This window comes from Lepus europaeus, chromosome Y (genome assembly GCF_033115175.1).
Source record: "Lepus europaeus isolate LE1 chromosome Y, mLepTim1.pri, whole genome shotgun sequence".
In the NCBI taxonomy this organism is placed as follows: Eukaryota; Metazoa; Chordata; class Mammalia; order Lagomorpha; family Leporidae; genus Lepus; species Lepus europaeus.
This window is the reverse complement of record NC_084851.1, coordinates 3,597,695-3,613,551: the sequence shown is the minus strand read 5'-3', so window position 1 is coordinate 3,613,551 and position 15,857 is coordinate 3,597,695. Positions and strand designations below refer to the sequence as shown.

Below are 15,857 nucleotides of genomic sequence, written 5' to 3'. Positions count from 1 at the left end.
TCCAAGTTATACTTCATAGGTTGAAGTCCACAAAGTACATATTTGCTTCATCATTTTCCATTAATTACTTTTATAACCAAGGAACAAGGAGCTTGGGGTGACGCCATTAACTCAATAAAACACATATTTTTTTCACTTTTAAAACTCTCTTGAGTATAAAGTATTTTAAAAATACTCAGCTATGAAGGCAGCAGGGAATCAAAAACGGTTTGCATTATCTTTGTACTAGTCTGAGAGTACTACCTGAGAGTACCTGCATTACCTGTTAAACCTAGTCATCTGAGAAACCACTACTCTGAGCACATTTAAATTGACTTTTTGTATTAAAATTGAAATTTGAATATATATCACAACTTGTATAAATACTGATCTAAAATCTTAGGTAACATTAATGTTCCCATCTACCAGTTACTAAGATTACTATTTCCAAATTTGCTTGCTTGATATTTCTGCATTGTGAATTTATCATTTTCATGTGTTCAGAAATTGAAGGCTACTTTAGGAGTCTACTTTTAAATTCTCCCATTGTGAGTACTTTTCTTTGAAAATGGAGTGGTCCCTTCTACAATCAATACTAATGTAACACATGATAAAATACATTATATATTCTGTGTAAGGTTACCTTGGGATATCAATTGATAAAGAAAAAGGTTTCCTAACTAAAAATTTCAAGCTCATTCTAAAAGAACATTCTTCTTTTAATTCTGTTATATACCATTAGATATGATATATGATTAACATTATTATTTTCCAAAGATGAAGTCATAGGGAACTGTCATGTAAATCTGAGTCCCCAAAATCATATATATGACTCACATGAATTTCAAACTTCCATCCACTCACGGCCTCATCCATAAGGATTTTAGTGAAAGATATGTTTAACTTATCTCGAAAAAAACGTTGACATGCTTCACTTTTAATATCAAGGCCTAAGGAAATGTTAAAAAAAAAAAAATCAATTGAAAGCTAAGGTAAATAAAATACTTCTCTAACCAATTATGATTCATAAAAACCTGGTATGAACTTAGTTTTCAACTCACAAATGTTGTTCTAACTTTTTGAAATCAGTAAAATTATTGTGAGAGATTAAAAAGTTGAGAAGCACAAGATTCAGAAAAGGAAATGAAACCTTAAATTCAATTTTGGAAATAGTCAACTGTATAAAACCATATCAAATCAAGTATTACTACTACTACTAACCAAATATCCTTTAGAATATGAATATCTAACTTAAAAAATAGTTGCTACATAGGTATCAGTTCTACAGCATTTTATCACTGAAATATACTAAAAACTTAAAAGAAAGCAAATATAAGATTTCATTGTGGTGATAAATTATCCTTTATCATTCAATTTAGAGGCATGCTAACATTTTTATTTCTTTTTAAGAAAAAGCAAGACTCACATGCTCTCATTAAAAATGAAATCCTCTAATTCTTAATGTGAAAACTTTGAAAATATTATTTATATCATGATATATGTTGATTTGATTATATATTGGTATACTATTTAAATACAGAACTTCTACGAAGAAATCTGAGACTCTACCTCAAGTGATTACAGAAAAGCTGACCCAAAATCCATACAACAATATTACCTACTGAATGCCCAAATTATCTTTGTACCAGTCTGAAAGTATTACCTGAGAGTACCTGCATTACCTGTTAAACCTAGTTATCTGAGAAACCACTACTCTGACCACACTTTAAATTGACTTTTTATATTAAAGTTGAAATTTGAATATATATCACAACTTGTTTAAGTACTGATCTAAAATCTTAGGTAACATTACTTTTTCCATCTACCAATTACTAAGCTTACTATTTCCAAGTTTGCTTTCTTAACATTTCTGAATTGTGAAGACTATTCACTGATTATGCCCACTTTGTACTATGAGGAAGTACAATATGCTTATACAAACATTTGATATTTATTGAGGTACTGAAGAAATTAAAACATGTATAAATTGACAAATGGAATTTGAGGGGCAATAAACATTTCCAATCTGGCAAAAATGGTTTTGAACTTTTTAAAAAGATTTATTTATTTATTTGAGGGGTAGACAGAGAGGGAGAGATAGAGAGAAGGTTCTTCCATCCACTGGTTCACTTCTCAAACCAAATGGCTGTAATGGTCAGACCTGGACCAACCCAAAGCCAGGAGCTTCTTCCAGGTCTCCCAAGATGATACATGGCCCAACCACTTGGGCCATCTTCCACTGTTTTCCCAGGCCATACCAGAAAGCTGGATCGGAAGTGGAGCAGTTGGGACACGAACCAGTGCTCATATGGGACGCTGGTGCTGTAGGCAGAAGCTTAGCCTAGTATGCCACAGCACTAGCTCCCTGGCTGGGTTCTTTTAGTGAAATCCGTAATAAAGCAATAAATTCTAAATGACTGTAAGACAATGAAATTACAATACTTGTCAAAGAACTAGATAAAGCAACATGTAGTTTTAACAATATAGCAAAGATATTCACAGGTAATGTACCTGTGATGACCAAATTTCAAGTCTCTATTGAATGGTGCAGAGAAGAAAATCTATTATACTTTGTTCTTTCAAGGACTTAAAAAAATAGAAAACAGAACAACAATAGCTTATCTTAAAAGTAATTCTGGGCCCATTCTGGGGCCGATGCTCTGATGTAGCAGGTAAAGCCACTGCCTGCAGTACCAGCATCCTACATGAGCACTGGTTCAAGTACTGGCTGCTCCATTTCCAATCTAGGTCTCTGTTATGGCCTGAGAAAGAAGACGGCCCAAGTCCTTGGGCCCCTATATCCACTTTGAAGACCCAAAAGAAGCCTGTGGCTCCTGGCTTCCAAATGGCCCAACTCCAGCCACTGTGGCCATCTGGACAGTAAACCAGCAGATGGAAGATCTCTCTCTCTCTCTCTGTCTCTCAAATAAATAAATCTCAAAAAAAAAAGGAAAGAAAAAGAAAAAAGATCTATTTTAATGTAAGTTTTTACTTTTGAATGACTGTAGAAATAGATTTGTTACAGCGATCACTTCTTCAAATAACATTAAGTATTAATCCACATTGCGGCCAACTGGGGAGTGAACCAGCAGAAGGAAGACCTCTCTCTTCATTTATTCCTCACTGTCTGTAACTGCCTCTCAAACAAATAAATCTTAAAGACTTCATCAATCAACTATTTCCAACACAAAGAGAATAAAAAGTTTCTCTATAGTGAAAATGAAGCCCTACATGAAACCTAGCTAGATTGAACATGCACAGCAATTTTAGTGTAATAGTAATTACCACTGACAAAAATCATATTTCTGTAACTAGCAAATTGTCTTTGAACAGCAGTATATCAGTAAATAAATCAAATAACAAGTTTAACTTCAGTTAACTATTTGCAAATGAACATACTTTTCAAATGGTCAAATTGAAAAAAAAAAATCATCAAATATATGGGAAGTCAGTTATCCACTATGTGACTTTTTAAACCTGATAACAGTCCTTAATACCTTACCACTTCACCTAACAGATTTTAAAAATACATTGTAATATCTGATTAACAAGACTTTTAAAAATCTGATGACAATATTTTCTGTTAGAAATATGAATAGGAGGGGTCATCAAGAATTTCATGGAAATAGCATGTGATATGAAGAAAAACCTATGCATGCTTTTGAAACAATTTTTGCAACAAAATCAATATTCTTTAATTCACTTTCCATGAACTTACTGAAGTCTTCCCACACAATATTTATATATCCTTAAAGGCTGACTGAAGATTTCTATAAACCTAAACTGAGTACTGGTGTGTTTACATGTGTGCATGTGTGTGTAAACACATACAAGAAGCCTTACCATAAGGTTCAGTGACATACTGCAGATGAGAAAAAAAGAATTTTAAAGCAAAGCCTCTGAGAACAGCAAACATTTACAGCAGTACATATTATGACACATACAACAAAACTTAACCTTTTTTACTGAGATCAATGGCAGCTTCCAAAAGCACTTCTAATTCTCCTTTTGGTAAAACAGGAACCACCCATCGAGGCCTAGGAATTATTATAAAATAAAAAAAAATTGCCTATTGGTTGAACACTATAAAGTATTATCATTTTATTATAGAAAAGTGAATAAATATGACTTTATTATATTCATCACAAATATTTTAAGTTGGTAAAACATCTGTCATCTTAAGAGACATCTGTGATATCTATAACAAAGAATTTTTATGACACTGTGAAATAAAATAAAGTAATGGCAGAGAATTCACTGAAAAGGTTTCAAGGCCTGAGTTTGTTAGCAGGAAAATAAACTTTTAGGTTCAGATCAGTAAGAAACAAAGTAAAAGATTTGAAGAGATAAATTCCTGAATTCTTCTCCAACTCATCTTATAATACATGATATTTATCAACTTTCCCTAAAGATTATGTCAGGCCTAGTCTTCAAGTTAAATGTTAAAAACATTCCAATATTGGGCCGGCGCCGTGGCTTAACAGGCTAATCCTCCGCCTTGCGGCGCCGGCACACCGGGTTCTAGTCCCGGTTGGGGCGCCGGACTCTATCCCGGTTGCCCCTCTTCCAGGCCAGCTCTCTGCTATGGCCCGGGAAGGCAGTGGAGGATGGCCCAAGTCCTTGGGCCCTGCACCCACAAGGGAGACCAGGAGAAGCACCTGGCTCCTGGCTTCGGATCAGCGAGATGTGCTGGCCGCAGCGGCCATTGGAGGGTGAACCAACGGCAAAAAGGAAGACCTTCCTCTCTGTCTCTCTCTCTCTCACTATCCACTCTGCCTGTCAAAAAAAAAAAAAAAAAAAAATGAAGACAGTGGGACGTTTTTCCTGAAATGCCAATCTACTCATTTTTTCTAGCTCATTATATTCATTAACAAAACAAATTAAAAACCATACCTGTTGATCATGTCATCCAACTTTGCCAGGTCAGTATGTGGAAATGCAGGTTCCTCATCTTCATGTTGCGGTGGGGCATCACCCTGACCCTGTTCATCTGGGGGCACTGCTGGGGAATTCTCATTGGAGGAATCAGGTGATGAAGTCTCAAAGAAAAGTTAAATATTCCAGCCTTAAATTTCTCAAATAAAAGTTAAATATCCCAGCCTTAAATTTGTACAACATGTATACTATATTTAGCAATTCAGATGGCAGTACAGATTAAGGAAAATATAAATTTTCAATTGCCCATATAATAAAATGGAATTTTATTCGGTAAAATTGATAGAATTCTTATCATTTTGTTTCTCAGGGAATTCACCTTCAGAAAAATTTTGCAAACATTAAATAACTTTTAAAATGTTTATTAATGGTTCCAAAGTACTGCACTGATATTTAAAAGTAAAAGTAGAGGATACCTGTTTTCATAACATTTACTGCTAACATAAATACAATCATAATTAAGCTTTTTAATTACAAATGTTTAAGATAAACTATCTTAATACAAGATCCTAAAAATAAAACACTAAGTCAACAGGATAAGTAATTTCTTTTAAAGGCCACCACTAAATATAATAGTATAGTATAGTCTAAAAAGTTAGCAACATAGTCCCACCTTCACATGCATCTAATGGAGTTTATTCCAGTGTCTTTCCCAACCTGGCTTTATTTATCAAAAGATTTTACTGTAGCTTGTAAGTATGTACTATGAGGATTTTATTTCTTACTTTATTACTTAATGTAGATTTCAAATTCTAAAAACACTGCATCTTACTTTTTTTTAAGATGTATTTATTTATTTATTTGAAAGGTAGCTACAGAGAAACAGACAGATTTTCCAACTGCTGGTTCACTCACCAAATAGCCACAAAAGCTGAAGCTGGGAAGATCTAAAGCTAGGAGCCCAGAGCTTATGCCAGGTCTCCCACATGGGTACAGGGCCCCAGGCACTTAGGCCATCTTCTACTGCTTTCCCAGGCACGCTATCAGGCTGCTGGGGCAGAAGTAGTGCAGCCAGGACTCTAACTGGCACTCATGAGGACGCTGGCACTGTAGGTGGTGGCTTTACCCACTTAGCAACAATGCCAGCTCACAAAATTTCATCTCTTAATAATAACTAAGAGTTTGGTTTGGTAAATTCTGAACCTGCCAGAGAAAACTAGGTCTTGTATTTCACCAGGAAATCAAATATTTTATTTCCCTACAGGATATATACTTTGAATGTTCAAATGTTACTGGTGGAAAAGATCAAAATCTGAATCATAGCTTCCAAAAGGCAAGAAGCAAATAGCACTGAAGGGAAACAAAAATTATTTAGGAAAGATTATGAAATAAAGGAATATGGACAAATACAAACAAATCACAACTGTACTGGTTTATTACAGCACAGTCTTCTTAGGATTCAAAAACATAGAAGAATTGGCAGTTGGAGCCTCAGGTTAAAATTACCGCTTTAGCTTCTCTGCTTGTCATATAGCTTCCTAATCAAGTATACCCTGGAAGGCAGCAGACGACGGATGGCTCACCCATTTGGATCTCTCAGCCATGGCGGAGACTGGTATTAAAAAGCTCCTGGCTCCTGACTTCAGCTTGGTCCAGCTTTTAGCTCTTAAAAGCATTTGAGGGGAATGATTCAGTTGATAGAAAATTTCTCTGTTTCTATTTCTCTACCTTTTAGATAAAGGGAAAAAGAACCTAACTAAAAAAGAACTAAAATGGATAGCAGCCACAAAAACTGGCAAGCAGTTACTGGAGTTCAAATGTTCTATAATAAACTATATCCTTATAAGGGAATCCGTAATAAGATAACCACAATTCTATAAACATTGGGGATCAACACTGTATGCATATCTGTATATATAAACATACAAAAAGGTAGGTATTTACAAATATACACACACATGTATACACACATGGAGAGTAAAACTGATCAATATTTTCTATTATTTCTAGACTGAGTCAAAGATTACCTACTGGTATTTTCCCCTTGTACTCTAATCCTCTTACATGAATATAGGCAAATCATTTTAACATTGGATATTGGTTAAACAGCAACATGTTACTTCAGAGGTCACACAAGGTAGCATATCATCATCTCTTTCCTTTCTTGAACTTTCTTCTGGAACTGCTATATCCTGAATACAAACAGGTCTATGGAGAGGGCCAGATGCTAGAAAATAGGCCTCTGTATCAAAACACAGGATACAGCAAAAGCACTGTTAACATGGAAGTTTATAGCAATGGTGCCTACATCAAGAACTGGAAAACCATCAAGTAAATGAGTTATCAATGCATTTCAAGGGCCTAAAAATAACAATAACCAAACTCACAATTAGTGGAAGAAAAGAAATAATTACAATTAGAGAGTAAATAAATAAAATTGAAGAAAAAATATAAAAGATCAGTGAAACAAAGAGCTGATTTTATGAAAAAATAAATAAATAAATAAATAAATAAATAAATAAATAAATAAGCAAAAATGATACACTATTGGCTCAACTGACCAAGAAAGGGAGGATGAAGGCCAAAATCAAAATCACAGATGAAGAAGGAAAAAGGAAACATGACAACAGATACTGCAGCAATTAAAAGAATCATAAAGAATCACTAAAAAATAACAGTACATCAACAAATTGGAAAACCTAGAAGAAACTGATTTCTGGACACATACAATCTACCAAAATTGAGCCATGAAAACACAGCAAACTTAAACAGACCAAAAACTAAGATGGAAATTGAATCAGAAATAAAGACCCTTCCCAGAAAGAGAAGCCCAGGACCACATAGCTTCACTGCTGAATTCTACCAGACATTTAAAGAACTAACTCCTATTCTACTCAATTTACTCAAAACAATTGAAAGAGAGGGAAGGAAACCTCCTAAACTCCTTATATAAAGCTAGCATCACCTTAATTCCCAAATAGAGAAACATAACAACAGAGAAAGAGAACTACATTTACCTGATGAACATTGACGCAAAAATCCCCAACAACACACTAGCCAATCGAATCCAACAACATATCAGAAAGATCATTTACCCAGACCAAGTGAGATCTATCTATGAAATGCAAGGATGGTTCAACATTCACAAGTCAATAAATGTCACACATATTAATAAACTGGAGAACAAAAACCATATGGTTACCTCAATAGTTACATGGAAAGGATCAGATAAAATAAAACATCCTTTCATGATGAAAACATCAAGCAGACTGCATATAGAAGAAACATTCCTCAACATGATCAATGCAATTTATGACAAACTCACAGCCAGCATCTTACTGAATGGGGAAAAGTTGGAAGCATTCCCACTGAGATCTGCAATCTGAGAAGTATGTTTTTCTCATCATTGATATTGAAAACAGTAACAGAATTTTGTCAAGAGCCATTAAGCAAGAAAAAAAAAATCAAAGGGATACAAATTGGGAGGAAGGAAGTCAAACTATCCCTAGTTGCAGATGACATCATTCTATTTGCTAGAGATCCCAAAGACAACTAATAAACTATGGGTAATTTATGAAAGAGTTTGAATAAGGGCAAGATATAAAAATAACACACAAAAATTCCTAGTCTTTGTATACACAGATGATGGATGGTTGAGAAAGAACTTTTTTTTTAACTTTTATTTAATGAATATAAATTTCCAAAGTACAGCTTATGGATTACAGTGGCTCCCCCCCACACAACTTCCCTCCCACCAACAACCCTCCCCTTTCCCACTCCCTCTCCCCTTCCATTCACATCAAGATTCATTTTCAATTCTCTTTATATACAGATCAGTTCAGTATATATTAAGTAAAGATTTCAACAGTTTGCTACCCATAGCAACACAAAGTGAAAAAATACTGTTGGAGTACTGGTTATAGCATTAAATAACAATGTACAGCACATTAATGACAGAGATCCTACATGATATTTTTTAAAAATTAATTAATTTCTATGCAATTTCCAATTTAACACCAGGTTTTTTTTTTTCATTTTCAATTATCTTTATATACAGAAGATCGACTCAGTATACATGAGTAAAGATTTCATCAGTTTGCACCCACACAGAAACACAAAGTGTAAAAATACTGTTTTAGTACTAGTTATAGCATCACTTCACATTGGACAACACATTAAGGACAGATCCCACGTGAGACATAAATACACAGTGACTCCTGTTGCTGACTTAACAATTTGACACTCTTGTTCATGGCGTCAGTAATCTCCCTAGGCTCTAGTCATGAGTTGCCAAGGTTATGGAAGCCTTTAGGGTTCGCCGACTTCAATCTTATTCCGACAGGGTCATAGTCAAAGTGGAAGTTCTCTCCTCCCTTCAGAGAAAGGTACCTCCTTCTTTGATGGACCCGTTCTTTTCACTGGGATCTCACACGCAGAGATCGAGAAAGAACTTCTTTTTTTTTAATTTTTTTTTTTTTAATTTTTTGACAGGCAGAGTGGACAGCGAGAGAGAGAGAGAGACAGAGAGAAAGGTCTTCCTTTTGCCATTGGTTCACCCTCCAATGGCCGCCACGGAGGGTGCACTGTGGGCGGCGCACCGCGCTGTTCCGATGGCAGGAGCCAGGTGCTCATTCTGGTCTCCCATGGGGTGCAGGGCCCCAAGTACTTGGGCCATCCTCCACTGCACTCCCTGGCCACAGCAGAGAGCTGGCCTGGAAGAGGGGCAACCGGGACAGGTTCTGGCTCCCCAACTGGTACTAGAACCCGGTGTGCCGGCGCCGCTAGGTGGAGGATTAGCTTATTGAGCCACGGCGCCGGCCAAGAAAGAACTTCTATAATCAAATCCATCCACAATAGCTACAAAAAAAAATTAAAATATCTTGGAATAAATTTAACCAACCATGTCAAAAGATCTCTATGGTGAGAATTACAAAACATTAAATAATAAAAGAGAAGACTCAAAAAAATCAGAAAATGTTCCATGTTCATGGGTTGGAAGAATCAGTATCATCAAAATGTGCATACTATTGAAAGCAATTTACAGATTCAATGTGATCCCAATTGAAATATCATAGGTGACTCCAAGATGGCAGAATAGGGAGGGAGCTCACTGATAGTCCAGGAAAAGATAGTTTAATAAAAGTGGAGATAGTGAAGTCTCAGGGAAGAGTTAGGGAAAAAAAAAAAAAAAACTGCAGAGGGAACTCTTCTAGAACTAGAGGGACACGGTGGACCTACGTGGAGGTCCCATGGCTTGGGAGCCCACCTGCTGAGAATCTTCTCCTCCACACCAGTGCTGTAAAGAGAGGTGAGGTGAAACTGCAGTAGCCTGAGACACTGCTGGAAAAGCAGCAGGAAGAGCCTAGTGGGAATGAGGCTTGAAGCCCTGTGAAGGAAAGTATACCAGCCTAACTAGAGGAGAGAAAAAAAAAAAAACAAAAGGGATGGTACATACACGATTCTCTCTCTCCACACACCTTACAAAGGCATGTGAGACAACAGAGCAGGCGCCATTTTGGACATACATAACAGCTGCGCCAGCTTGGGGCTGTGCCCACCCTCAGCCAAAAAGAAAAACTTACTGTGGTTGGGAATAATAACAGGATACTAAAACCTAATGAATGTGTGGAGCTTATGAACCGGGACTATGATAAAAAGAAAATTAAGGGTGTGTGGGAGAACTCACGGTGTGGCTGAGATGTGAGTAGTCTCGGTGGGAGACGCCACAAACTCGATAACCTTGGCTATCCAGTGAGAGACATTTCAGGGGAATCTGAGCTTACACTGAGGACTGCACAGATCCTTTGTGTGGTCCTTGGGACAGAGCAGACAAATATTATACCCACTGGGGCTAGCGTTCAGGCAGATTGCCATCAAGGAGAAGAGCTCAGCTGGCGGAATTACTTCCCTTCTGAATAAGAAAAAAAAAAAGAGGGAGAGAGATTTACTACACTAAACCTGAGTGTGTCATCTTTGGCACACCCTTAACTGAATAGAGCTCTCTGGTCACACCCATCACAAGCCTCTAGAGAGTCACCAAAAGTAGGCAGTCCACTTAATCTAGAGTCATAGTATAACAAGAGAAACCACCACAGTGGGGTAAAAAAAAAAAAAAGAAGAAGAAGAAACCAAAGAATATCTCCACAATACCAAACAACAAATACAAAAACTGAGGAAAAAAGAACAAGGAAGACATCGTGATGGTTCCAAATGAACATGACACTCCAATACAAGACTATGAAGATGATGAGATAGAAGAAATGCAAAAATACGGAATTCAAAAAAATTATGATAAGAACATTTAGAAGTTCTCAAAAACAAATGCATGAACTACAGAAATCCAAATGCAGGACAGGACAGAAAATATCTCTTGTGCAAATGAAATCTTAAGGAAGAATTAAAATGAAATGAGGAAATCAATAAAACAAACGAATAACACATTTGAGAGCCTTAAAAACAGAATCAGTGAGGCAGAAGAGAGAATATCGGACTTAGAAGACAGAGCCCAGGAAAGTATGCAGTCAAACCAAAGAAAAGAAGAGGAAATTAGAAATCTAAAAAATATTGTTGGGAATCTGCAGGATACTATTTAAAAACCCAACGTTCAGGTTCTAGGAGTTCCTGAAGGCATGGAGAGAGAGAAACGGCTAGAAGGCCTTTTCAGCGAGATACTAACAGAAAACTTCCTGGGTTTGGAGAAGGGAAAAGAAGCACACAGAACCCCCAATAAACATGACCAAAAGAGATCCCCACCACAACACGTTGTAATCAAACTCACCACAGTGAAACATAAAGAAAAGATTCTAAAATGTGCAAGAGAGAAACGCCAGGTTACTCTCAGAGGATCTCCAATCAGACTCACAGCAGACTTCTCATCAGAAACCAACTGGCTAGGAGGGAATGGCGAGATACAGCCCAGGGACTAAGAGAGAAAAACTGCCAGCCCAGAATGTTATATCCTGCAAAGCTCTCATTTGTGAATGAAGGTGAAATAAAGACCTTTCACAGCAAACAGAAATTGAAAGAATTTGTCGCCACTCATCCAGCCCTGCAAACGATGCTTAAAGATGTGTTACACACAGAAACACAAAAACACGGTCACCAATAGGAAAGAAGATAAAGGAAGGAAACCTCACAGCTAAAGATCTCAGGAAGCTCAAAGCATATATTAGAAATATCTTTGGAAAAATATCAGAGCAAAGTCACTACTTATCAATAGTCACACTGACTGTCCAGTTAAAAGACACAGGCTGGCTGAATAGATTAAAAAACAAAACCCATCTATTTGCTGCTTACATCTTTCCAGGAAAGATGCAAGCAGACTGAAAGTGAAAGGTTGGAAAAAGATATTCCATGACAACAGAAACCAAAAAGAGCTGGCACAGCCATCTTAATATCAGACAAAATAAACTTTAACACTAAAGCTGTTAAGAGAGACAAAGAGGGGCACTGTATAAGGATTAAGGGATCAATTCAACAGGAAGATATAACAATTATAAACATATAAGCACCCAATTATAGGGCACTGGGTTATTTAAAAGATATGTTAAGGAACTTCAAGGGAGACTTAGCTCCAAGGCAATAGTACTGGGGGACTTCAATACAACACTTTCAGCAACAGACAGATCAACCAGACAGACGATCAACAAGGAAACAGCAGATTTAATCGACACTATAGCCCAAATGCATCTAGATGTATCTACAGAATTTTTCATCCTACACTTAAAGAATACACATTCTTCTCAGCAGTACATGGAACCTACTCTACTACTGACCACATACTAGGCCATAAAGCAAATCTCAGCAATTCAAAAGAATTAGAATCATACCATGCAGCTTCTCAGACCACAGTGGAATGAAGATGGAAATTAGCAACTCACAAATACCTAGAGCATATGCAATCACATGGAGATTGAACAACATGCTCCTGAATGAACACTGGGTCACAGAAGGAATCAAAAGAGAAATCAAAAGTTTCTGGAAGTAAAGGAGGATAACAACACAACATATCAAAACTTACGGGATACAGCCAAAGCACTGTTAAGAGGAAAGTTTATAACCATAGGTGCCTACATCAAGAAATTGGAAAGGCACCAAATAGATGAGTGTTCAAGTCATCTCAAGGATCTAGAAAAACCGCAGCAAACCAGACCCAAAACTAGTAGGAAAGGAGAAATAATTAAAATTAGAGAAGAAATCAACAGGACTGAATCCAAAAAACATTACAAAAGATCAGCCAAAAGAAGAGTTGGTTTCTAAAAAACAATAAGCAAAATTGACACACCATTGGCCCAACTAACTAAAAAAAGAAGAGAAAAGACCCAAATCAATAAAATCAGAGATAAAAAAGGGAATGCAACAGACACCACAAAAATAAAAAGAGTCATCAGAAATTACTACAAAGAGTTGTATGCCAGAAATGGATAGATTCCTGGACACATGCAACCCATCTAAATTGAACCATGAAGACACAGAAAACCTAAACAGACCCATAACTGAGTCAGAAATTGAATCAGTAATAAAGGCCCTTCCAACAAAGAAAAGCCCATGGATTCACTGCTGAATTCTACCAGGCATTTAAAGAAGAACTAACTCCAATTCTTTCAAACTATTCAGAACAATCAAAAAAGAGGGAATCCTCTCAAATTCTTTCTATGAAGCCAGCATCACCTTAATTCCTAAACATGAAGAAGATGTAGCATTGAAAGAGAATAACAGACCAATATCCCTAGTGAACATAGAAGCCAAACATCCTCAATAAAATTCTGGCCAATAGAATGCAACAACACATCAGAAAGATCATCTACCCAGACCAAGTCAGATTTATCCCTTTTTCCTTGATGAAAAAATCTAAGCAAATGGGTTATAGAAGGAACATTCTTCAAAACAATAAAAGCAATTTATAAATAGCTCATGGCTAGCATCCTATCGAACAGTGAAAGCTGGAAGCATTTCCTCTGAGACCTGGTACCAGACAGGGATGCCCACTCTCACCACTGCTATTCAATATAGTTCTGGAAGTTTAGCCAGAGACATTAGGCAAGAAAAAGAAATTAAAGGGATACAAATTGGGAAGGAAGAAGTCAAAATATCTCTCTTTGCAGATGACATGATTCTTATCTAGGGGATCCACAGAACTCTACTAAGAAACTATTGGAACTCATAGAAGAGTTTGGCAAAGTAGCAGGATATAAAATCAGTGCACAAAAATCAACAGCCTTTGTACACACAGGCAATGCCACAGCTGAGAAAGAACTGGTAAATCAATCCCATTCTCAATAGCTACAAAAACAATAAAATACCTTGGAATAAACTTAACCAAGGATGTTAAAGATCTCTACGATGAGAATTACAAAATCTTAAAGAAAGAAACAGAAGAGGATACCAAAAAATGGAAAAATCTTCCATGCTCACTTTTGAAGTATCAATATCATCAAAATGTCCATTCTCCGAAAAGCAACTTACAGATTCAATGTGATACCATTCAAAATACCAAAGACATTCTTCTCAGATCTGGAAAAAATTATGCTGAAATTCATATGGAGACACAGGAGACCTCGAATAGCTAAAGCAATCTTGTACAACAAAAACAAACTGGAGGCATCACAATACCAGATTTCAGGACATACTACAGGGCAGTTGTTATCAAAACAGCATGGCACTGGTACAGAAACAGGTGGATAGACCAATGGAACAGAATAGAAACACCAGAAATCAACCCAAACATCTACAGCCAACTCATATTTGATCAAGAATCTGAAACTCCTGGAGCAAGGACAGTCTATTCAATAAATGGTGCTGGGAAAACTGGATTTCCATGTGCAGAAGCATGAAGCAAGACCTCTACCTTTCACCTTACACAAAAATACACTTAACAGGGGTTAAAAATCTAAATCTATAACCTGGCACCATCAAATTCTTAGAGAACATCGAAGAAACCCTCCAAAACGTAGGCACAGGCGAAGACTTCTTGGAAAAACACCCCAGAGACACAGGCAGTCAAAGCTAAAATTACCAATTGGGATTCCAAAAAATTGAAAAGTTTCTGTTCGGCAAAAGAAATAGGAAAGTGAAGAAGCATCCAACAGAATGGGAAAATATTTGCAAACTAAGCAACTGATAAAGGATTAATAACCAAAATCTACAAAGAGATCAAGAAACTCCACAACAACAAAACAAACAACCCACTTAAGAGATGGGCCAAGGACCTCAACAGACATTTTTCAAACGAGGAAATCCAAATGGCCAACAGGCACATGAAAAAATGTTCAGGATCACTAGCTATCAGAGAAATGCAAATCAAAACCACAATGAGGTTTCACCTCACCCCGGTTAGAATGGCTTACATACAGTGCTCGCTTCAGCAGCACATATACTAGTATAGCTTACATACAGAAATCAAGTATCAACAGATGCTGGCAAGGATATGGGGAAAAAAGGCAAACTAATCCACTGTTGGTAGGAATGCAAACTGATAAAGCCCCTATGGAAGATTCTTTGGAGATTGCTCAGAAACCTGAATATAGCTTAAAGCATCTGTTGGTAATTTCCATTTCTCATCTCTGATTTTATTTATTTGGTCTTCTCCCTCTTTTTTTGTTTAGTTGTACAAATGGTGTATGAATTTTGATTATTTTTTGAAAAATCAGCCCTCTTCTCACTGATTTTGTATTTTTTGTTTCAATTTTGTTTATTTTTTCTCTAATCTTAATTATTTCCTTTCTTTCACTAATTTTGGGTTTAGTTTGTTGTTTTTCTAGTCCTCTAGCTCATTTATTTGGTACCTTTCCAATTTTTTCATGTAGGCACAGCTTGCTCTAAACTTTCCTCTTAACACTGTTTTTTTTGTGTATAACATAAGATTTGATATGATGTATTATAAACTTTAATATTTTCATAAATGTTTGTTTTCTCTTTTGATTTCTTCTTAGACTAACAGTTCCTTCATAAAGATGATGCACAGTCTCCATTTGTTTCCCTATGAGATAGAGATTCTGCAGTTG

The 15,857-nt window shown here is 36.5% G+C and overlaps 1 protein-coding gene across 1 annotated transcript in view; it reads right to left on the bottom strand.

Moving 5' to 3' along the window:
- Positions 1–15,857, bottom strand: part of LOC133754013 (probable ubiquitin carboxyl-terminal hydrolase FAF-X) — a gene marked incomplete at its 5' end in the record, with an annotated part of 187,857 nt that overhangs the window by 160,453 nt on the left and 11,547 nt on the right. Inside the window, 3 exons of the mRNA XM_062184644.1 lie at positions 817–929; positions 3,937–4,016; positions 4,873–5,018. Coding sequence (XP_062040628.1) covers positions 817–929; positions 3,937–4,016; positions 4,873–5,018 — 339 coding nt within the window. The remainder of the gene's footprint in view (positions 1–816; positions 930–3,936; positions 4,017–4,872; positions 5,019–15,857) is intronic.